General features: G+C 40.3%; 1 protein-coding gene across 3 annotated transcripts in view; it reads left to right on the top strand.

Moving 5' to 3' along the window:
* The window catches only part of LOC137334646 (small integral membrane protein 29-like), an 82,455-nt gene that overhangs the window by 48,245 nt on the left and 9,832 nt on the right, over positions 1-24,378 (top strand). For all 3 annotated transcript variants that reach the window (XM_067999478.1, XM_067999477.1, XM_067999479.1), the window contains exons 2-3: positions 14,512-14,878; positions 14,986-15,011. In XM_067999478.1, coding sequence (XP_067855579.1) covers positions 14,765-14,878; positions 14,986-15,011 — 140 coding nt within the window. In that variant the 5' untranslated portion in view covers positions 14,512-14,764. The remainder of the gene's footprint in view (positions 1-14,511; positions 14,879-14,985; positions 15,012-24,378) is intronic.

The raw sequence follows: 24,378 nt of genomic DNA, 5'->3' as shown, positions 1-24,378 counted from the left end.
ACTAATCCGGGACAAAATTAGTTGGCACTTGGAAAAGTATGGGCGAATAAATGAAAGTCAGCACGGATTTGTTAAAGGAAAATCGTGTTTGACTAACTTGATTGAGTTCTTTGATGAAGTAACATAAGAAACTAAGAAATAGGAGCAGGAATAGGCCACATGACCCTTCAAGCCTGTATCGCCATTCAGTCAGATCAAGGTTGATCTTCGTCCTCAACTCCACTTTCATGCCCGATCCCCATATCCCTTGATTTCCCTAGAGTCCAGAAATCTGTCTATATCAGCCTTGAATATACTCAACGACTGAGCATCTACCCCTCTGGGGTAGAGAATTCCAAAGATTCACAACCCTCTGAGTAAAGAAATTCCTCCTCCATCTCAGTCTTAAATGGCTGACCCCTTATCCTGAGATTATGCCCCTAGTTCTAGACTCTACAGCCAAGGGAAATAACCTCTCAGCATCTACCCTGTCAAGCCACCTCATAATTTTATGTTTCAATTAAATCACCTCTCATTCTCCTGAACTCCAGAGAGTATACACCCATTGTACTCTCCTCATAGGACAACCCTCTCATCCCAGGAATTAATCTAGTGAACCTTTGCTGCACTGGCTCTAAGGAAAGTATATCCTTCCTCAGATAAGGAGACCAAAACTGTACACAGTACTCCAGGTGAGGTCTCACCAAAGCTCTGTACATAGTAAGACTTTCTTACTTTTGTACTCCAACCCCCTTGCAATAAAGGCCAACATTCCATTTGCTTCCCTAATTGCTTGTACCTGCATGCTAACTTTTTGCGTTTCTTGTACGAGGACACCCAAGTCTCTCTGAACACCAACATTTAATAGTTTCTCAACATTTAAAAAATATTCTATTTGTCTATTCTTCAGAAAGGAACAGGGTTGATAAGGGTAGTGCAGTTGATGTGTACGTGGACTTCCAAAAGGCATTTGATAAAGTACCACATAATTGACTTGTTAGCAAAATTAAACCCAGTGGGATTAAAGGGACAATGGAAGCGTGGATACAAAATGAGCTAGGGGACAGAAAGCAGAGAGTAGTGGTGAACAGTTGTTTTTCAGACTGGAGGGAAGTATACTGTGGTGTTCCCCGGCGTCAGTATTAGGACCACTGCTCTTTTTGATATATATTAATGACCTGGACTTGGGTATAGAGGGTATCATTTCAAAGTTTGCAGATGACACGAAACTCGGAAATGTAGTAAACAATGTGGAGGATAGTAACAGATTTCAGGAGGACATAGACATACTGGTGAAATGGGCAGACACATGGCTGATGAAATTTAACACAGAGAAGTGTGAAGTGGTGCATTTTGGTAGGAAGAATGAGGAGAGGCAATATAAACTAAATGGTACAATTTTAAAGGGGATGCAGGAGCAGAGACACCTGGGAGTGCACATACACAAATCTTTGAAGGTGGCAGGACAAGTTGAGAAGGCTGTTTATTTTTTTAAAAAAGCATATGGGATCCTGGGCTTTATTAATAGAGACATAGAGTACAAAAGCAAAGAAGTTATGCTAAACCTGTATAAAACACTGGTTAGGCCTCAGCTGGAGTATTGTGTTCAATTCAGGGTACCACACTTTAGGAAGGATGTCCAGGCCTTGGAGAGGGTGCAGAAGAAATTTACTAGAATGATTCCAGGGATAAGGGACTTCAGTTATATGGGGAGACTGGAGAAGCTGGGATTGTTCTCCTTAAAACAGAAAAAGTTAAGGGGAGTAAAAACAGAAAATGCTGGAAAAGCTTAGCAAGTGAGGCAGCATCTGTGGAGAAAGAAACAGAGTTAACGTTTTAGATTTCCAGCATCCGCAGTATTTTGCTTTTGATTTAAAGTTAAGGGGAGATTTGATAGAGGTGTTCAAAATCATGAACGGTTTTGATAGAGTAAATAAGGAGAAACTGTTTCCAGCAGCAGAAGGGTTGGTAATCAGAGGACACAGATTTAAGGTGATCAGCAAAAGAGCTAGAGGCGACATGAGGAAACATTTTTTACGCAGCAAGTTGTGACGATCTGATTCACTGTCTGAAAGAGTGGTGGAAGCAGATTCAATAGTAACTTTCAAAAGGAATTGGATAAATACTTGAAGGGAAAAAATTTACAGGGCTATAGGGAAAGAGCAGGGGAATGGGACTAATTGGATAGCTCTTTCAAAGAGCCAGCACAGGCATGATGGGCCAAATGGGCTCCTCCTATGCTGAACCTACTCTGATACTATGAAGTTCCTCATGTGAGTAGTCATTCTTTATGTATGAGAAATGCAAATCAATCAGGACTGACAATTTTCACTCTTTAGCCTGTTGATTATATGCTGTCTTCAAAAACTGCACCATTGATGAGCCCATAAAATCCTTTGAATTAATTTTTAAAATATATTAATTAGGTCTCAAATTTATTAGGCATTGTGCTGGGGTTCCAGTGAACAATAACTTACTATAATTTTAATTGGTTATTGTGGTTTTGTGATTTCTGCTGTTAGTGTTCCATATTTGTGTTATATTATTGAACTTTTAATGATCACAACATATTTTGGTGCAAAATTGTCTAATTTGCCTTTGCCTCTACTCTCACTATTACTGAAGCATTCATCCACACTTTTGCCACCTCCAGACTGAACGTGTGGAATGCCTCCTTGCTATATCCTGTGCAAGCTTCAATTTACCCAGAATTTCACTGCTTTCATCCTATCCTGCACTGTCCCACTTGCCTATCACCCTATCCTCCTTGACCTCCACAAGTCCCAGCACATTTATTTCAAAATTCTCATCCTTGTACATAAATCCTGCCATGGCCTTGCTCCAACCTACTGTGAGAACCTTCTGCATCCCTGCATCTTGGCTCACACCCTCCATTATTCGAACTCTGGCTTACTGTGCCTCCTTCTTTCTCTGCTCCACCATTGAAGGGCAAGCTTTCAATGACCAAACTTCAGCATTCTGAAACTCCCTTCCTGATCTCCTCTACCTACTATATCTCTCCCACTTTCAAAAGCCTCCTCAAAATCTACGTTTTCCAACATGCCTTTGGTCACCTCCCTTAACCCTTCTCCCAGCCTCCTTTGTAAATCATATTGGGATGTTTTTCTACATTAAAGATGTTATACAAGTGCAAGTTATTGTGTATATAATAATCTTCCAGGTGATGTTAACCCCTAATGTCAGGAAAGTTCTTTATGGAATAAAAGGAAAAAATGTTGGAAATACACAGCATTTATTATCTTAAAGAGAAAGGTTTACATTTAATATGGCCCAAAATTAACTGTTAATCTGACCCCTTTTAGAATCATAGAATCATAGAAGTTTACAACATGGAAACAGGCCCTTCGGCCTAACATGTCCACGTCGCCCAGTTTATACCACTAAGCTAGTCCCAATTGCCTGCACTTGGCCCATATCCCTCTATACCCATCTTACCCATGTAACTGTCCAAATGCTTTTTAAAAGACAAAATTGTACCCGCCTCTACTACTGCCTCTGGCAGCTCGTTCCAGACACTCACCACCCTTTGAGTGAAAAAATTGCCCCTCTGGACCCTTTTGTATCTCTCCCCTCTCACCTTAAATCTATGTCCCCTCGTTATAGACTCCCCTACCTTTGGGAAAAGATTTTGACTATCTACCTTATCTATGCCCCTCATTATTTTATAGACTTCTATAAGATCACCCCTTAACCTCCTACTCTCCAGGGAAAAAAGTCCCAGTCTATCTAACCTCTCCCTATAAGTCAAACCATCAAGTCCCGGTAGCATCCTAGTAAATCTTTTCTGCACTCTTTCTAGTTTAATAATATCCTTTCTATAATAGGGTGACCAGAACTGTACACAGTATTCCAAGTGTGGCCTTACTAATGTCTTGTACAACTTCAACAAGACATCCTAACTCCTGTATTCAATGTTCTGACCAATGAAACCAAGCATGCCGAATGCCTTCTTCACCACCCTATCCACCTGTGACTCCACTTTCAAGGAGCTATGAACCTGTACTCCTAGATCTCTTTGTTCTATAACTCTCCCCAACGCCCTACCATTAACGGAGTAGGTCCTGGTCTGATTCGATCTACCAAAATGCATCACCTCACATTTATCTAAATTAAACTCCATCTGCCATTCGTCGGCCCACTGGCCCAATTTATCAAGATCCCGTTGCAATCCTAGATAACCTTCTTCACTGTCCACAATGCCACCAATCTTGGTGTCATCTGCAAACTTACTAACCATTCCTCCTAAATTCTCATCCAAATCATTAATATAAATAACACATAACAGCGGACCCAGCACCGATCCCTGAGGCACACCGCTGGTCACAGGCCTCCAGTCTGAAAAACAACCCTCTACAACCACCCTCTGTCTTCTGTCGTCAAGCCAATTTTGTATCCAATTGGCTACCTCACCTTTGATCCCGTGAGATTTAACCTTACGTAACAACCTACAATGCGGTACCTTGTCAAAGGCTTTGCTAAAGTCCATGTAGACCACGTCTACTGCACATCCCTCATCTATCTTCTTGGTTACTCCTTCAAAAAACTCAATCAAATTCGTGAGACATGATTTTCCTCTCACAAAACCATGCTGACTGTTCCTAATCAGTCCCTGCCTCTCCAAATGCCTGTAGATCCTGTCCCTCAGAATACCCTCTAACAACTTACCCACTACAGATGTCAGGCTCACCGGTCTGTAGTTCCCAGGCTTTTCCCTGCCGCCCTTCTTAAACAAAGGCACAACATTTGCTACCCTCCAATCTTCAGGCACCTCACCTGTAGCTGTCGATGATTCAAATATCTCTGCTAGGGGACCCGCAATTTCCTCCCATAACGTCCTGGGATACATTTCATCAGGTCCTGGAGATTTATCTACCTTGATGCGCGTTAAGACTTCCAGCACCTCCCTCTCTGTAATATGTACACTCCTCAAGACATCACTATTTATTTCCCCAAGTTCCCTAACATCCATGCCTTTCTCAACCGTAAATACCGATGTGAAATATTCATTCAGGATCTCACCCATCTCTTGTGGTTCCGCACATAGATGACCTTGTTGATCCTTAAGAGGCCCTACTCTCTCCCTAGTTACTCTTTTGCCCTTTATGTACTTGTAGAAGCTCTCCCCAACGGGTTGTAGAAGCTTTTGTGATCTCCTTCTTGGCCTATCTTTCCCTTTAGAATGTACATTGATCTGCAGTACTTTTTTTAGTATTTTATTTTAGTTCACTGATTTCAAGCTTTTTTTATCTCTGCTATTTCCATGGTGTGGATTTAGTACAGCTGAATGAGATGATCAAAGGTAATTTTTGGGAATTATTACAATCTTTGTATTAGTATACTGCACTGGAGACTATGATCAGTAATACCTTGATCAATGTAAATGTACCATTGGTGTGGGAAGCTGGGAAAATCCGAGGTTCAGTGACTGGGTCGCTTCTAGTGAGTAAACTGATTTCAACCATGATAGTTGTGGGAGTGTTCCACATTTTGGGAGCAGGGCTCCTGAAGTAGGTAAGGGACAGATCACCCAGGGTTCTTTTCACTATCCGGTGACCCCTGCTGAAAACTGTGTTAACTGAGGACAAGATTGAACTCATTTGTGATGGCTATCGTGGTGGAATAGCCAGTTTCGGCTCATGGATGAAGAATTGCTGCCTGGGTTTGGCACCAGAGGGCTGCTTGTGCCTGTAGAACTGTACCCCAGCATGATTCTCTACCTCAAATGGGAGGAAAAGGGCAGGAGAAATAAATTAGTACGGGAAAAACAAATCAATGTGCATAAGCAAGTTCACTAAATGCTTATCAAAGTTTTAATGGAAGGTTGTAATCAGTCTTTTTTGTTTTTAAAAAAAAAAATTCAATACTTCAAACCAGTAAATTGACTGCAGTAGGGACAGTAACGGTGGATTTGATTAAATCACAATTTCATGATCTATATCCTATTGAACATTTTGTACAGATGACTTGAGTGCTGGGGGGATTATAAATATTGCCAAGTTGGTTACTATAGACTTAGTCATAGTAATGTCCGGAGATCAAAATAAAGCAAATTGTTGACTAATCCATGATTCATCTCTTAAGTTTCTCCTCAATAAACCTAATGTCTGTCACCACTTTTCTATCCAGCCCACGCCCTGAAACTACCTCACACAAATTCTCTCTCACACAAGACCAGGCACTAGTACTGTGTAGTAGCTTTACTTGGTGCCAGCAGAATTTTCATACCCACTCATTCTCTCTACACCTCCACCAGCTGTTTTATGGTGTTTGTTATTGGAAATGTGTGGGAGAGTCTCAGTGAAGCTAACAGCAGGACCAAACAATAGAACTTTCACTGCCTCTGTGCAGTAAAGATCCGGAACTAGATGAACTGGTTTTCATCATGAACTTGCGCTTTGTCACGTGGACTCAGATGTTTACTATTTCAAATATGTAGTTGTTCTGCAAGCAATTATATGGCTGCTTCATTTTTTTTTTCTCTTGGACTGATTAGCAGCAGTTATGAATGAGATATTTTGGGAAGAGGGGAAATAAAATTTGAATGCGTTCATTAGGGAGCATTCTTGTTCATCACAATTCATTAAAGGTAATTAAAGAATGGATAAAATATTCTAAAATGTAACAAGTGAATAATTTTGTAATTTGTTACAAGTTTACACTATTTGTTTACATTCACTGTACATGCAAAGCATGTGCTGATACTGACAAGTTCAGGAACTTTAAAATGTGCTGTTGATCTTCAGGCTGATGAATACTACAGTGCTTCTGTATTCTATAGTACCCTTCACACTCAGAACTTGCAGTTCCTTAACAGAGTTAATAACTTGCATATGTTTTACTGTGGATCTGTATTTGGTTAAAGCTAACCTTTAATTAGAAGTCTTTGGATTTGTGCACACCAGACACTGGGATGTTATTAGTGAGAACTGAATGCTATATGTGTTACTGCATGCAGATCAAAACAAACCCAGTATACTCTGACAGCATTAAACCCCACTGAGACCTTATGCAGGATATGGTTTTCACTTCCAAAAGAAATTTATAATCCACAAGAACTTGCCAGATGTTGTAGCTTGATGCTTGAACTTCTTTACAGATTTGCAGAGTAGGTGGTCACTGGATATGTATCTGCAAAAATGTATATAACCATCTGATGGCAGGATGTGCACTGTTCTTCAAGCTTTCTGTTTTTCCTTTTTTTTTAAATTGTCACCTTATTACCTGTAAGTGATGTGAATTTGAAAACCTGTTTAATGTGAAAAACAAAAATAACAGTTTAGTCACATCAATGTCACAATATTGCATTTGAGATGGATATCGTGAAACAAGCTATGAAATGCATTTTCAAGTTTCAGCTGTAACTTTTGGAAATAAAACTTGAAGTTCTATGACCAATTAAGACTGGATCTGATGAAAATCTTACAGCTTCGTGCACAGTGGGATGTTAAAGTTACTGATGTAGAAAAATAATTGTTTTTCATGAGTATTTGCTACAGATCTTGAAGACACAAGTGTTGGATGTATTTAATCTGACCATTGCTTTCTCTGTTTATTGCATGCCAAAAGTGAACCTTGTATTGAGCTAAGATATGCACAGTAAATGAATATAGCCAACTGGACAAAGTAGCCTCATTAGCCAAGACATCACAAAATTGGAAGCTATTAGGATGGTGCTGAGGCCTCTCTGAATGGTTGGTGTTGCTGATAAGCTCCAGTAACACAGAATAAAAGAGGCAACATGATGGTGTTTTAGTTGGACCCAGACTTAGTTTCCCACCACTTAATTTCTGATCTCAGCCATATTGCTGTAAGGAGGTACCACGTGAAGGATCAGCCAAAGGAAAGGAGAAAAGAAATCAGAGGGCGAGCCATCTGTTGGCTACTTGCACCTCCACGTGACTAAAAAAGAGTAGTATTCTGGATTTATTATGACTGCCATAACATGCTGTTTGTTCACAGTATCAGAAACTCAATTATGATGGGTTTTGTATACGGCGATATGTAGTACTGTGACAGGCCTAAAAATAACCCCATCTGGGAGGCTGTAAAACATTGGGATTCAAATGATGGAAACCACTCCAACTTTGCAATGCATTTGCCACAATGGTTTCTCTTCCCTCTCCTGCACTATGAATTTCAAGGACCCCCTAAAGATCTGTCCATAGTCCTCTCCTCATCCTTGTCTACAGGTAACATCATCAGCAGGCACAGGGTCAACTTTTATGTGCGCTGATGATACCCGGCTCTACCTCTTCAGCACTTCTTTTGACTTCGGTAATGATGCTGTTAGACTGATTGTCTGACATCAAGCCCTGGATGAGTCGCAACTTCCTATAGCTGAAGATCAGGACGGTGAAAGCCATTGTCCATGACCACGGCCACTCCCTTATCATTGATCTTCCCTTCTTCCCAGCTAGTTTCTCAGGCTGAACCAGACTGTTTGCAGTCTTGGCATTCTGTTCGACCCCACAACTGACCCCTCATAAAGATTGTTTACTTCCACCTCTACAATATCACCTGCATCTATCCCTTCCTCATCCATTGCTGCTGAAACCCTTATATCATCTCCAAATATGACTACTCTGATGTTGTCCTTGATGGTCTCGCATCCTTCACTTTCTGTAAACTCCAACTTGTCCAAAACTCTGCTGCTCCTATCCTGTCACACACTAAGTCCTGCTTGCCCATCACCTCCATTCTCATTGCTCTATACTGAGTCCCTTCCCACAAAAGCATGAAGTTTAAAACCTTGTCCTCCTGGTCAGAACCCCTCACGACCTCGCACCACGTGCAGTCTCTATCTCTGCGATCTCCTGCAGCCCTATATCCCCTCCCCTATGCTTGCTCATTTGAGTCTGGCAATCTGTGCATCCCTCTTTCCATTTGCTCCACCATTGATAGTAGAGCCTTCAACTCCTTTCACCCTACTCTCTAGCACTGCCTTCCTAAACCACTCCATCTTTAAATATCTTCTCAATACTCATCTCCTTAACCAAGCTTTCGGTTACCCATTCTAATTTCTCCCTTGGCTTGATGACCATTTCCTTATGCCTATTTGTGAAGTGCCTTAGGAGGTTTCTTTATGTTAAAGGCACTATAAAATGCATGTTGTTACTGATTCACCAACCATTGGAAACCATTCATTATTTACTGTCTCAAACCCTTTCAAAAGATATCTTAATTTTATCTGCTCTGGTGAATACAGCCCAGTTTTTTAAAGTCTCTGATTGTAACTAAGTCTTCTCATCCCTGGTATAATAATAAATCTACATTCCATGGCTTTTATTATCTGTCTATAATGGATGCCCAAAACTGCACCAGATTACGTCAGAAAGGCTTGTTCGATGACATAGAAACATAGAATGATACAGCACAGAAGAAGGCCATTCAGCCCATTGTGCCTGTGCTGGCCCTTTGGTAGAGCTATCCAATAAGTCCCACTCCCCTGTTCTTTGCCCATAGCTCTGCAAAATTTTTTTGCTACAAGTATTTATCCAATTCTTACAGACTTGCATTCATTATGCCCATGGCCACTCAATTTAAAAACTGAAGAACATCATCTTTTCAATTATGTCCAGAAATTATGACACTGCCTCATAAGTTGGTTCAAAAACTTTTAATTGTATTAGCTTATTTGTTCTAGGTACAGACTAATAACTATGCCATGATCTTTTATGGAGTAACATGAAAGAGTCAAAGAGAAAGATAATGAGCTGAGTAGAGCATTATGTTAAGCCTCCAAGTGTGAATTTGTAAGTGCAGTTTTTCATTATATTTCAGATAGTTAGAAATACAGTACCATCTAGCCACTATTAAATACAGTTTTCAAATCTTACACTTCACCTGATGATCGTTATAAGGTTCTCCACTCTATCGCAATCTATTACAAGCAACATGAGCAAAATGTTACAATATGAAAAATGCTTAATTCTGAAAGCAGGTGTGAGGATGGAAACTATCAAAAAAAAATTGTAACAGTATTATTTGTAAGATTCATTATCTGTATCTAGAGTTTGTCATTCACTATCATATTAAATTGACTGTAAATTACTCTGCTGCTTTATCTTAGATAAATAAAAATGAACTCCACGTCTGATCAAGTAGATAGCTTTCTCTTCCCCATCTTTCTCTTAAAACTACCTTTTTCAGTCGCCACCCATCTCTTTTATACTTTTAGTATTAGTTGGCTAAAAGGGTAAAGGTAAAGAGAACAATCCAACATATTAAAATGTACAAGTTGCTTACCTGACCTTTTCTGTTATCTATCGTCAATTTCAAAAGAGGGAAATGATGCATGTCAATCCATTTTCAGTTTTAAAAACTGATGCTCCACAAGGTCCAGTATTATTTTCCATAGGTCCAGGAGACACCAGTGACTGTCTAAATAGCCTAGATACTCTCATTTGCACATAGAACAAACCTACTGTTTCCCCAGCCAATCTGTGCTAACCTTTAGTCAGACTAAAATTAAAGTTCGTGTGGTCACCAGCCTGAATAATGAATTATTTGGTGGGAAGACGACTTGTGCAGAATGCGCTGGCAAAAACACAAACTATTTTAATATCCAATGAAATGAATATTGAATTTCCCCTTTGGCCAGTTCAAAGGACATATTTCTGAAATTACTTGGAACTGAAGCCTATACGTTGCCAACAAGACTAAATGTGCTACTTTAATGTCTGGCATTTTATAACAAACTAATTGTGTTTAAAGTATGTGTGGTTGTGGCATTGTCCTTGCACCTGGACTACAGCTTTATTTTGCAAGAGCAGCACACAATTGAAATGTTTCATACTGTTATTTTGAATAGTTATGATTTTATCCTTTATGTAACTGAAGTAGTAACACTTAGTAACCTAAAATGGTGCTGTATGCTAGTGCACAAAGTCACTGTGCCACACACCCCAGCATGTCATGCAGTAGTAGGATTCACATTCTCTGGGGTTCCATACATAATTGAGCGGTTCCATACACATTGAGTTGTTGAGATCATCTGTGCTGTCTAGTATATTTTTTCAGGTGTGTAGAAAAATCTAAGGAGGAATCTGGAGTGGTTTATGTTCTGGAGGAAGGACCTAAGGAGGAGAAGATATTTTAGAAAACTGGACAAATAAGTGATTAGCTAAATTTTATTAATTAAAATAACATGGTCTTTTAAGAGCATAGAGAGAGGGTTCTCTGATACTCAGTAATTTTGTCCAGTGAATAGCTGAACCATGCAGACTAGGAAGGCTCCAAATTCAATCCCTGATACATGCCAAATTAGCTGATCTCACTTGGAGAGCCAGCAGGAGTGCTACGATTGGTCTTCACAGCCCAGATTTGGGATGAGAACACACTTGCCATGGTTCCTGTTCCTTGTTTGAAAATCCTCCTGAGAATCACAATCAAGGTTCACACAGGAATAACAGCCACTTGGATGAGGTACAGGAAGGTAACTGGAGTCCTTGGAATCATACCCCAGCAAGAAGTGAATTATATAGAATTTACATGGAGTCTATAGCACAGAAATAAGCCATACAGCCCAGCTGGTCTATGCCGGTGTTTATGCTCCACACGAGTGGAGTACAATATCTTCATGGTAAGGAGAGAGTAGAAAGTTGCCAGGGAAAAAGAAAGCATTTGTTGTCTCATTGTTCCTCCTATTTTTAAACGGAAAAATATTTGTCAGAAATATACAGGGCCCAATTTTAACTGCCCCCGCCTGGCGGAAACCAAATGTGGGGGGGGGGGGGGGTAGTTAAAATAATGAGTCACTTACCTCCTCTGATCCTGCTTCCTTCCCACTGTGTCCCCATATTAACCTGCTCTTTTGAGCAGGAGACCCGCAGCAAGGAAGCGGGGTCCTGCTTTAAATATGCAAATCGGGTCTAATAAGCAAATTCCTGCTCCCACCCACCAGCCAGCCAGGCTGTCAGTCTGGCCAGGTGGCGGGCGGGACTCTGCATTCTTTTATTTAAATGAGGCCCTGCCATTAAGATCGGCAGGGCCTCTACATCCCCAGTCTTGCCGGGTTCATCGCCCGCTATCGAGCTTCCCTGCTTCTCCATTAATATCGGGGCCATAGTGACTGAAAGATTAGCATAGGAATCCAAGCAGATAGGAGTTAGAATTTTTTTTTCTCACTCCTCCCCTAAATATGGCGGCTGATGGTGGAGTACAGTTCCCAGACATCTCTGGTACTTTTTAATGGCATTCTTCTTGTATGAGCCAAAACAATGAGCATCCACAGGTGACAACCTAAATCCTGCCCTCACACTATGTTCACACAAATGCACTTTTCACCAGCGGTCACTAGATAACCATTAGGAACAAGGACTGTGATTGATTTTCCCTCCCCTCCCCCCGTTCCCTAGCCCAGGAATGTTGAGGCCAATTGTAGCATCCCCCAGTTGCCATCCTTGCTGAGATCAGTGAACTCCGTACAGATTAAAAAATGACCCTGGACATTTAGCTTTAAATGACTCAATTATATTCTGCCTTTACCAACTCAGCTATTGGGGGGCTCTAAAACAAATCAGTTACAGGGAGAATGATAGGATTCTGAGAAGACTTCATATGCTTCTTTTGGAAGCACATGTGCACTTTAAAGGTATTTAAATATTTTTGTACTTACCAAGATATTAGTGCCAGGGAATAGATATCTTTTTTCAATTTTACATCCAGTATCAGACCTAAGAAATCCAGTATAGCACAGTAAAATAGAGTAAAGCTGTCTCCACTTTGCTCAGCGATGTCCCTTGACCCCATAGTGGACTGGGTTGATATTTCCATTTCCCACACTGGGGATTCATATGGCTCCTGAAAGAGATTCCTAATTAGTACTGACTTATGGTCATTTCTTTGCTGTGCACTCATGCTCTCTAGGAACTGGATTAATACCAAACTTAAGCAAACTTAGCACACAAATTGGGGTGTGCTTTTATGCACTGTGCCATTGGGGAGCTTTAAACTCATCTCCTACAAATATCTTTGGAATTGGCACAGGAAATTATCATCCCAACAATTTGGGCTGAAATGCAGCCAAAATCTGAAGTGGGAGGATCGATGCTAATTCATATTTGAAGTCCCAGCAGAATATTATTCATAACAAATAATGAAGTACACTCAGATTTGAATTTAATTACTCTGGTAAACATGAAAAATGTTACTAAGGTCGGTGATTCAATGGGCAAGTGTGTATCTTTGATCCCAAGCGGAGCTGCCGACCTCATATCCTCTGTTACAAAGATCCCCAACTTCCACCTCAGTAACAGAGTCCAGTTTTGCCCCTACTTCAGCCCATCTAGTGCTGAAACCCTCATCCATATCTTTATCACCAACAGACTCAACTATTGTAATCTCCTGACTGGCCTCCCATCCTCCATCATCTGTAAACTGCAGCTCATCCAAAACTCTGCTGCTCGTGTCCAATCCTGCGCCAAGTTCCGCTCACCCATAACCGCGTCCTATATTGGTTCCTGGTTCCCCAGTGCCTCAAAATTCTCATCCTTGTATTTAATTCCCTCCATGGCCTCACCCCTCCTATCTCTGTAACATCTACCAGCCCAAACCCTCCAAATTCTCCGTTCCTCTGACCTCTTGAGCATTCCCCTCCTTTTGCCCCACCATTGGTGTCTGTGCCATCAGGCACATAGGCCCAATGCTGTGGAATTCCTCCCCTAAACCCTTCTGCTTCTCCATCTCCCTCTCTTCCTTTAGGACACTCCTTAATGCACACCTTTTTGTTCAAACATTTGGCCACCCCTCCTAATTTTTCCTTCTTTGACCCTGCATTAATTATTTTTATTATGCCTCTGTGAAGCACTTTGTGATGTATTTCTACATTAAAGGCACGATATAAATTCAAACCGTTGTTGAATCATCTATAGGTCTGAGCCGCACATACCATATGATGGTTACTAGTTAGTATACTGAAACTCGCTGTTCAGGTTGATAAATGGAGAAAACTCAATTGTGCAAAGTGCTATGGTGTCAATACTACCAATGTTATGTACCTCAGTATAACCTGTTGTTCTCAGGAAAGTGGGGTGGGGGGGGGGGGGAGGTGAAATGAGAAAATTGCTGTGTTTTCTAAAAAAAAGTAATCTCACATTGAAGAGATACTCAGGTTCCTGCAGTTTCTTTCCTCTTCTTTCCCCCCCGCCCCATGTTTTCGTAATTGCTGTTCTATTAATATTACCTCAATCAAACCCATGACATTGCTGACATTTGTTTAGTTAAACTCTACAAGGACAGTAAGTGTACTACTTTAAATGTACCTGCAAGGCAAAGATAAACAATGTGACAGCTGCAAAATCTTCCTTTCTCGTTAAGTGCAAGCATGCATCTTTGGAATGTGATCTGTCACTGAAATTTATAGCTTCTATCCACTTTCACAATGGAATTTCAAAAGAGTGAAATGGATATAGCCTTGCTTGATAGCTGGGCCTTTGTTTAACAAGATTTTTAAAATAAAAACCCACCTCTTACACAAGTCTTAAAGTGACTATTCCTATCTTTCATTTTTAGCCTATTTGAGGGCGTTGACTGTCCACAGCATAACCATGGGTGAAACAGAATAACAAGGAATCTTGGTCGCTTCAAGTCTTGTTTCAGTTCTTCCCAATGACAGATGACGGATGTTCCAGTACACAACGCTACAAATATACACCATGAAAAGATTGCAGGACTTAATTTTGAGAAAAACTTTCAGAAGCGCCACCAATCAAGCACAAGTATAAAGGAAAACCTCTTCATTACATGAGCAAACAGAAAAGGTGTCATGCCCAATCAAACAGCCAGCACACCCCCTGACAGTAATCATAGTGCATCAATCCTAAGATTTATGCTGATTCCTGTCACAGTCTTAGCTGCCATTGGCATTGCAGTTGTAGTGGTAACACTTTTTAAAACTCTTTTAAATACATTATATTCTACTGCAATTTATAGTTATACCATATAGCACTTTTAATATTTGTCTTTATTGCTTGTTTCTTTTGCCAGATAAGGTATGTTCGAAGGAGACGCAGGTAAGGACATTTTAAATGGGGAATTTCCTGAAATGATTTTACTGACTTATAATACGATTAGAACAAAAAAATGTGGAAATATTTGACAGCGAACATGGCAGCAACAGGGGAGGGGGAAGCTGAGGTTCTTCGCTCTTTGAAATCACTGCTTATGGTTTATGTGCTTTTAAAATCCCAAATTCTCTTCCAAGAATTTTGTGATAATTTCTGCAAATATCATGGAAAAAGTCTCTGAGCTGGTAATTGATTTTATTTTGGTCTTATTTCTGCTCTGTAGGCTTTCACATGCCTGTATTAACATGTGTTTTTTTTTGCAATACATGAGCTGGTGGTAGGTGAAGGAGAAGGGAGGCTTTAAATAGATCACTGTGGTGCAGGGAGCCTGTGATTACCACATGTCGGAAGTAGAGGGAGTCAAGAGCCTAGTGCAGTGCTGACAGCAGCTCCTGCCAACACTTCCTTCCTGCAGGATATGAGGAACTCTGATTTCCTGATGAAAAGTGATTGAGCTAAATGTGCAGTTGATTCATCAAAGACCAAGTTACTGTTTGTGTTTAAAAAAAAATCCATGGAACACTTTTGATAGCTTTTGATTTTACTGGAAGAGCAGTAATTTTTAGAAAATTCTACAAAAATGACAAAAAAATACAATTAGCTTAAAATGGATCAGATAACAGACATCTTTAAGTATGGTATTGTTAGTTCATACTTTATTTTTCTATTAAGCAATTTGTCACCCTTCTTAAATAGCGAGCTTTTTTAAAAAATGGGCTTGGATCTGGCTTCTGTCTTTAGATATAACATGTTTCATGTTCCTGCCTAATATTAATTCTATGGACATGACTTCCTTATGAATGAAACAGGAAAGATCTCATCAGCAATTTGGACACATATGAGTCATTACATTACACAAAGGAGAAGACATGGCCTGTGATTTCCATTTAGGATGTTGAGCATCCTGTTATTAACTAAACTGTTTATACAAATGTCAAAAGATGTGAAATAGCATACTATCTACGACCATTTTAAATATTCGCGGCCTTTTAAGGTCTATATTTAGATCTACAACCAAGTAATGCTATATTGCCCTGATAGAAGTTTTTTTGTGAACTGAATTACTTTTAAGCCATTTACTGAATATTCAGTTTCAAAGTCATGGAGATTTGGCTTTGAATTTATAAAGTTTATCTATTTTGGGTTAAAATGCTGTAGTTTTGGCTTAATTTCTCTTTCTTTTTCTATCCCCCTCCCCCATTGCTGCCATGGTTTTTTTCAGCCTTAGCTGTGTGTTCCATGACTGCTATCAGTGCCTCACTGTGGCAGACTTTTGTAAGCTACACTCCTTCAGGAAGGTTCTGCTACATGGTGGTCCTGCCTAAAATTGCAACAAAAAAATCACCTAGTGAGAGCCATTTGAATAATAGTCTGGTAGTTGAGGCTAAGATTCAAACCTGTGACAATGTAGAATAAGAATTAAGTGTCTTACTGCAGGACATAATGACAACCCTGAAATATCATAATCTTAAAAAGGCGAAAAATAAACAGAACAGAAAATGTATAAAGTAATGTGAATCCCATATACCAGTTGTTGCTCAACTTAACCATATATCATTTCTGTCAGGTTAGGTATTGTTTCCTGAATAGTTGCCATTGTACTTAAACTATAGAGCATATAATCCATTTTGAATGTTATGATTGGTTAAGTAGCAGTTGATACAAAGCAACGAGAGAGTGCAGTGAGACTTCAAATAAATTATTTTCTAAGGAGTGTGCATGTAGGATTATGGTTGGGCTATTGTGCATTTAATACACAGATGCAGATAATGATGACCCCAAAATTACATAGAATCTACAGCACAGAAAGAAGCCATTCGGCCCAACTGATCTAGTGTTTATACTCAACATGAGCCTCCTCTCACTCCAATTACTTCTTCCCACCCTACCCCCATATCTCCCTATTCCCTTCTCCTTCGTATGCATCAAGTCTCCCCTAACACTATCTGCTTCAACCACTCCATGTAGCTGCGAGCTCCATATTCTCACCACTCTCTGTGTAAAGAAATTCCTCCTAAATTCTTTATTTAAAGACCACTTTCAGGTCTTTTTTCTAGAGTAAAGAGCCCCAGCTTGCTCAATCTTTCCTCCTAATTGCATCCTGTCAATTCTGGTAACATCCTTGTAAATCTTTTCTGCACTGTCTCAGGTGTTTCAATATCAATTTTGTAGTATGGAGACCAGAACTGCACATAGTACTCCAAATGTGGTCTAACCAAGGTTCTATATAAATTTAACATTACCTCCCTGCTTTTGTATTCTATTCCTCTAGAAATGAACCCCAGTGGCCTTATCAACTTGTGTTGCTATTTTTAGTGATTTATTTTTCTTTCTTCCCAGATTTCTTTGCTCCTCTACCCCATTTAGTTTCTTACCTCCCAAGGAATAAGTGAGCTCCTTATTCCTCTTGCTAAAATGAACCACCACACACTTTGCTATATTGAATTTCATTTGCTATTTACCTGCCCACTCTGCAAGTCTGTTTGTCTTCCTATATTTTACATTATTAGCTATACCCCTAACTTGATATCATCTGCAAATTTTGGCTCCAAATCATTTATGTGTATGGTAAATAAGTGGTCCCAGCATTGATCCCTTTGGGACTCCACTTCCCAGATTTCTGCGAGTCTGAGAAATTTTGGTTAACTCATGCACTCAGTTTTCTGTTTTGTAGCCATCCTTCAATCCATTCTGCTACCTGGCCCCTGACTCTACATGCCCTGAACTTTGTCAAGAGTCTCTTATATAGCATCTTATCAAAGGCCTTTTGAAAATCCATGTATACCACATCCACTGCATTGCCCTTGTCTGTTATTTCTTCAAGATGTATTTTGTTCTTGACTCCACCCTGTGTTCTTAATAATCTATACAGATGGAGATCATGAAGCTGATTTTATATTTTAGCAATATTTTGGCCATTGATTCATGACATGCTGGATAGTAAGCTTCTGTGATCCAATTACATGATTTGATCTGAAGATTTACAGTGCAACATGATCTGAACTGTGGTGATCTCAGTTTTGCACTTGACACAGAAGCTATTGTTCAATTAAAATAGTGCCTTTGACTATGTAAATTTACTTAAGATTTCAGCACTGGAAAAATTTTAACCATAAAATGCTTGGGATACAACTATAAAGTTGTTGAACATCAATCTTCATTAATAAAGTAGAATCTTAACAAGAGATGGCATTTATTTGAGGCAGATTTCAAAGATAAGTGCATTACTAAAATCCCATTAAGAAAATAAAGTGCCTTGAAATTATATCACATATATGATTCACAATGTAGGCAAATATGGAAAAAAGTTTTTATATTCAACTTAAATCATTAAAAAGTGCATGTAAAGATGATTGTTCCAGTACAGCTACAGCTGTGAATTTGTGAATTCCCACTGACTCAAATCTGTTTTGCTTGTACCTATAGTTGAATTCACATACAGGATATGCAAATCTTTACAAAGTCACAGTTTGTTCCTAACCAATTACTATGGCATGTTTATATTGCAGAGCCACTCGAAGGCATGGTTCTTTGCTTCCCTGATGGCAGAGCTGATTAAGGGATTGAGTAGCACCATACAGACTAAGAAGGCCCAGTTAACTTCCTGTTCTGTGCTGAATTAGCTGAGGTAGTGATAGGGCACTTCATTTGTTTTCAGCATTGTTGGGTTAGGGAAGGGAAATTTGGCCAGGGTTGCTGCTGTTGATAACTATTCAGTGACCCCCTGTTGGAATTGCACTTGTGCAGCTAGTGAGTGAGCACCTTCTTGACTTCTTTATGGAAGTGACAACCCAAAAGGACTTTGCTAAAGCCTATGACATTGTGTACTTAGTGCTTCCAAAAGACATTTGATTAGATTCCACGTGAAAGGCTACTAGCTAAGCTCAAAGCTGTAAGCATTCAAGGTAAAATTTGGGAATAGATAAGAAATTGGCTAAAGGTATGTGTTAGAGGAGTCATTTCTGTGTGAGGGGAGGTACTGAGTGGGATGCTATGTAGTTCAGTGTTGGGGCTACTATTGTTTCTAATTTATGAGTGACCTGGATTCAGAAACTCAATGCAAATTGGTCAAATTTGCAGACAATATCAAGCTAAGACAGGCAATGGAATCAGCTTACCAGAACAGGGCTCTGCCCATTATGGTTTTGGCCTGCAGAGTTATTCAGGGCCAAGTTGGAAGAGTAATAGCCTCCAGTTTTAGCTCTATCCTTCAGGTTCTATTGGTAAGCCATACTGGCTGGTTGATCATCAACAGTTCCCTGGAGTGCTTGCACTTGCTTGGCTCAGTTATCTGATTACCAAGTTTGACATAGAAGGTTGACTTGGTTCTGATCTTCCATCACCAGGTTTGTCATCTTGGAACCCCCTTGACTCTGAAGAGACATTACCTACCTCTTCCTGTGCCCATCCCCCATGGAACATAGTCACTAGTTGGTCATTAGAAAACTGATAAGTGCAGGTTAGAGCCCTTGCTAGGTGGACATATAGGTACTGATAGCCCCTACACTAATGGCAACTCACCATAAAATGTGTATGTGTACTGATAATGACATGGCTGCAAATCATACACCATTGAATAGTGGTTCCAACAGTTGAAGGTGCAGAGGTTCAGCAACAGTTGCTTGCCTTTTTGCAACTCAATCATGGGAGGCCACAAACCTTACATATTTTAGTGCATGTTTCATACCTGGCCTCCAGACAACACCTTCCAGCAGCTGACTTCTCAAGTTTCCTCAGCAGCTATAGATGGACATATAGCTTCAACATGGTGTAAGGACCTACCAGCCACCTTGATGTTCTAGACATCCAAACTATTGAGACAGCTGCAAATACTATGACCATGCCAAACATCTTGAAGTCAGTCAGAAATTCATAGAAGGCTGAAAAAAAGAGTTTGAGCAGGAATTTTTAAAGTTTATATTAATGCTGAAAGAACAAATCATTATGAAGGACTATGCATAACCAGTACTTTGGTATATACACAAATTTGTGCTGACTGCTAGAAAACTGAGATATTCAAAGTGCCACAGTGCTACTTCAGCACGAATTCTGTCCTCCTGTCTGATAAACTTGTTATAATCACTTATTTTTCTTTTTTGTAATCGCTTTCATTATCGGTCGACTATCGTCGGAGCTCCAATGACTGTCCACCACACCTCTTAAGGCAGGGACTTAAACCCTGGAGTTTTGGACTGTCCATGGTCGCTCTTTCATTAACTTGTTCTGTACTACAGCTGGGTCATGGCTTGCAGGCTGTGGATACAATTGGCTAATTCAAGGATTAGCTCATCTGCATTTTGATGACATTACATAACATAAGAATCTAAGAGATAGGAGCAGGAGTAGGCCATTTGGCCCTTTGAGCCTGCTCCTGCATTCATTGAGGTCATGGCTGATCTGATTCTGGCCTCAACTCCACTTTCATTACCTCCATTAAAGGCCAAACTACCCTCCTCTAGGCGCTCATCCCTTGGTACTTTCTCGAGGTGGCCAGCTTACTTAACCGCTGCCCGGCACTCAGCGTTGACCAGTCATAGGTAGTACCGACTACTCATTATAATGGCAGATTTTAACACCTGACCTGACTCCAAGCTAAATATTAATAAGTTTAAAAATGATTTGCTAAATATTTCTACTGCAATACAGGGAAAAGAATGAGTAGCAACCCCTTTGTTTTCCATCATTTGTGAACCCCCACCCCCAAGGCATTTATTCAGATTGAAAAATGACAAAGGTAAAGATTTAAACTAAATATAGAGTTGTACTGATACGGCTCTTTTCATGACCCTTTTTTTCTTTTGAGGGTCACAGATCCATACTGCTACCATCTGGAATATACTTTCATCATGTGTAGGAGAAATGTGCAGGATATGGCCAAACACTCTGCTCAGGAAACCTGAATTTATTTTTAGCTAATGCAGAAAGATTACATATTATTATGTAACTGTTGTACATTACAATTACATTGGCATTTTATTTTTTTGTTTGCTATGCCTGTTGTAAACTATTCATTGGTATCAACTGTATTTATGGACTATTTGATATAATGTGTATTAAAATTATTCCATTTTGCTTTGTGAACATGTAAAATTTCAGCAATAGAATCTCCAAATAAACACATTTGTTTCATTTAAATTTTTTTACTAAGTTTCTCAAAAAGCTTGAAGAACTTGCAGTTATCTTTCATATTTCCAGGATGTCCAAAAGTACTTCACAACAAAAACTGCATCTTTAACGTGGAAGAATGTCCTACGGCATTTCATAGAGGCATAAGGAAAAACACACACCAAACCAAAGAAGAAAAGTTTAGGAGGGGTTACCAAAAGCTTGGCCAAAGAGGTGGATTTTAAGGAGGGTTTTAATGGAGGAGAGGGAGGTGGAAAAGCAGAGTTCTTTAAGTTGAGAATTCCAGATTGTGGGAATTATGCATCTGAGAGCACAGCCACCAATATTGGGACAAAGGGAGCCTTGCACAAGAGGCTGGAGTAAAAGGAACTGAGAGTTTGGAGAAGGATTGTAAGCCTGGAAGAAGTTAGAGATAGGGAAGGATTTAAACTTAAAGATGAGGCACTGGGGCAGCCAATGTAGGTCAGCGAGGATGAGGGTGATGGGTAAGCTGGATTTAGTGTGGGATAGGATACAGGCAGCAGAGTTTTGAATGAGCTGAAATTTAGACGGTGGAGGACAGGAGGTTGGCCTGTTGTAGAGCATTGAGTCTGGAGGTGATAGATTAATCATTGAGGGTTTCAGCAGCAAATGGGGTGAGGGGAAATATGTGGTCTTTGTGACGGAGAGGATATGGGGTTGGAAACTTAACTTAGGATTGAATAGGACTCAGAGGTTGTGAACAGTTTGGTTCAGCCTAAGACAATGACTGGGTAGTGGGAAAGAATTTCTTGCGAGCGTACAGAATACAAGACTGGATGTCGGACAAGCAGTCCAATAGCACAGAAGCAGTCGATGGAGGTGGTGGACAGTTAGAGCTGGATGTCATCAGACTATTTGTGTAAACTGTCCCCATATCTGTGGATTGGGCATCATGTAGATGAGGAAGAGGAGGGGATCAAGCATGGATCCTTTGGGGACTCTGGAGGTGACTGTGTGGGGGTGGGAAGAGAAGCCATTGCTAGAGATGCTGTGGCTGCAATTGACTAGGTAAGAATAGAACCAAGCAAGGGCAGACCTATTGAAGTGGACAACAGAAGAGAAGCATTGGGGTAGGATGGAGTGATTGATAGTGTCAAAGACCACGGAGGTTAAGGAGGGGTAATGCACCATGGCCACAGTCACAGAGAATGTCATTTGTGACTTTGGTTAAGGTAATTTCATTCCTTTGAGAAGAGTGGGATTCAGACAAGGAGTTGCAGGAGATATGGGCATGGATCTGGGTGGCGAAAACATATTCAAGGACCTTAACAAATAAAAGGAGGCCAGAGATGGGGTGGTAGTTAGCAAGAAGAGAGGGCGGAAGGGAGATTTTTGAGGAGAGAGGTTATGATGGCAGTTTTGGAAGGGAAGGTGACAGTGCCTTAGGAAAAGGAATTATTTAGCTAGCATGGGGCTAGGAAAGGAAATTGGGTGGCCTCCGTTCAGTGGGAATGAGGCTGAAAGAGCAGGAGATCAGTTTCATGGAGGAGATGATCTTGGAGAGGCATGGGGGAAGGTGAGTGAGAAACTGGAGGAGAGGGGAGTTCAGGGCTAAAGTAAGAGGATGAACTGGGAGAGATTTGGCTTGGTGGGAAAGGGGCAGCAGAGAGGGAAGGGGAAGCAGAGAGGCAGCTGAATGGACGGCTTCTATCTTGATGAAGAAACTAATGAGCTCCTTGCGCTTATTAAAGGTGATGGGAGAGGGATTTAAGGAAGTGTTTGGCAGTGGGGAAAAGGAGCCAGGGTTATATTTACTGTCCAGAATGATTCTAGAGTAATGTGCTGTTTTGACATAGGAGAACCAGGCTTGTTGAAACTTGATGTGATCAAGTCAGAGGTGCTGATAGATGGCTAAGCCAGTTGTATGTCAGGTACACTCATGTTTGTGCTCCTTGGGTTCAAGGGAGCAAAGATGGTGGGCAGTACCAGGCAGAACAACCAGGATAAGAGAGGATGCTGATTTTGCTGGGGCCTAGGTTATCAAAGGTGGATGCGAAGGACTGGTTGAGCACATCAGCTACAAAGGTATCATGGCAATGGAGGGCCAAAGGCTAGCTATTTGGGAGTTCAGTAAAAATGAATTATTTTTGAAGTACCTTTACAGTTATGTAAGCAAATTTAGTAGTCAATTTGCTCAAAGTAAAGTTTCACAAACTGCAGTGAAGTGAATGACCAGTTAATTCTGTTTCTCGAATTACTGGCTGAAGCAGGCTTGTTGGCCAGGACATCAGGAGAATTCCCTGCTCCTCTTTGTGATGCTGTGGGATCTTTTAGGCCCACTTAAACAAGCAGAGAGGCCCTCAGTTTAATATCTCATCTGACAGATAGCACTTCTGATGATTCAGTATTGCCTCAGTAATGTAGTAGACTGTCAGCCTAGATTAAGTGCTGGAGTGGAGTTTGAACTTATGACCTTCGGACTCAGAGGCAAGAGCGCTACTAACTAAGCCAAGCTGGCATTTAGTGGGCAAATGCACACAGGCAAATAAATTGAATCATACAAACCAGGTTTGATTCCTGGTCTCTGCTGAGTTAGCTAACCTCATCTAGCAGCAGTTGGTGCTACAATTAGTCTTTGTGTCATTAGAATGAGGAAGGAAAATATCAGCAAACATTTCTGCTTTTGACTCGTCCAGTGACTTCTGGAAGACACACTTGTGGATGCTGAGTGAAGACTGTTGGCTGTGATGCCCCTAATAATTAAATAGCCCACTGACATCTACCATCTTGGCACACACACATGAAGATAGCTCACTTGTGCTTGTGAAACAATATCCCAACAAAAATTAGTGCCTTCAGGTGAGAAGAGCAGAGAGAAAATTGGAACCAACAAATGAAAGAACATATTCTGGGTTAGAATAGTGTAGTGCAATCATATAAAACTGAAAAGGATTTTAAAATAAGAGTTCAAAGGAGTCTGGTACCTAGAGCTTAAAAGGCTAATTCTTTGAACTCTCAGCTAGTAGTCTTAAATGATATTTGTATTTGGATTTTCCCAAAAAGTTTTGCCTAACAATTTTGGGGTATGGATTTGCTTCCTGCACCACACAAGTGCATTTCTTAGCAGGTTAACAAAAGAATGGCATTGATGTGTAGATTGGAGGGACAGGGAAATGGAAAAGAATTTCAAACTCAAGTTTTATGTAAAAGTAAGTGCAGACATAAG

The sequence above is a fragment of the Heptranchias perlo genome, chromosome 18, assembly GCF_035084215.1.
Source record: "Heptranchias perlo isolate sHepPer1 chromosome 18, sHepPer1.hap1, whole genome shotgun sequence".
NCBI classification, from domain to species: Eukaryota; Metazoa; Chordata; class Chondrichthyes; order Hexanchiformes; family Hexanchidae; genus Heptranchias; species Heptranchias perlo.
The sequence above is the reverse complement of the archived record's forward strand: the minus strand, read 5'-3'. Positions and strand labels throughout refer to the sequence as shown.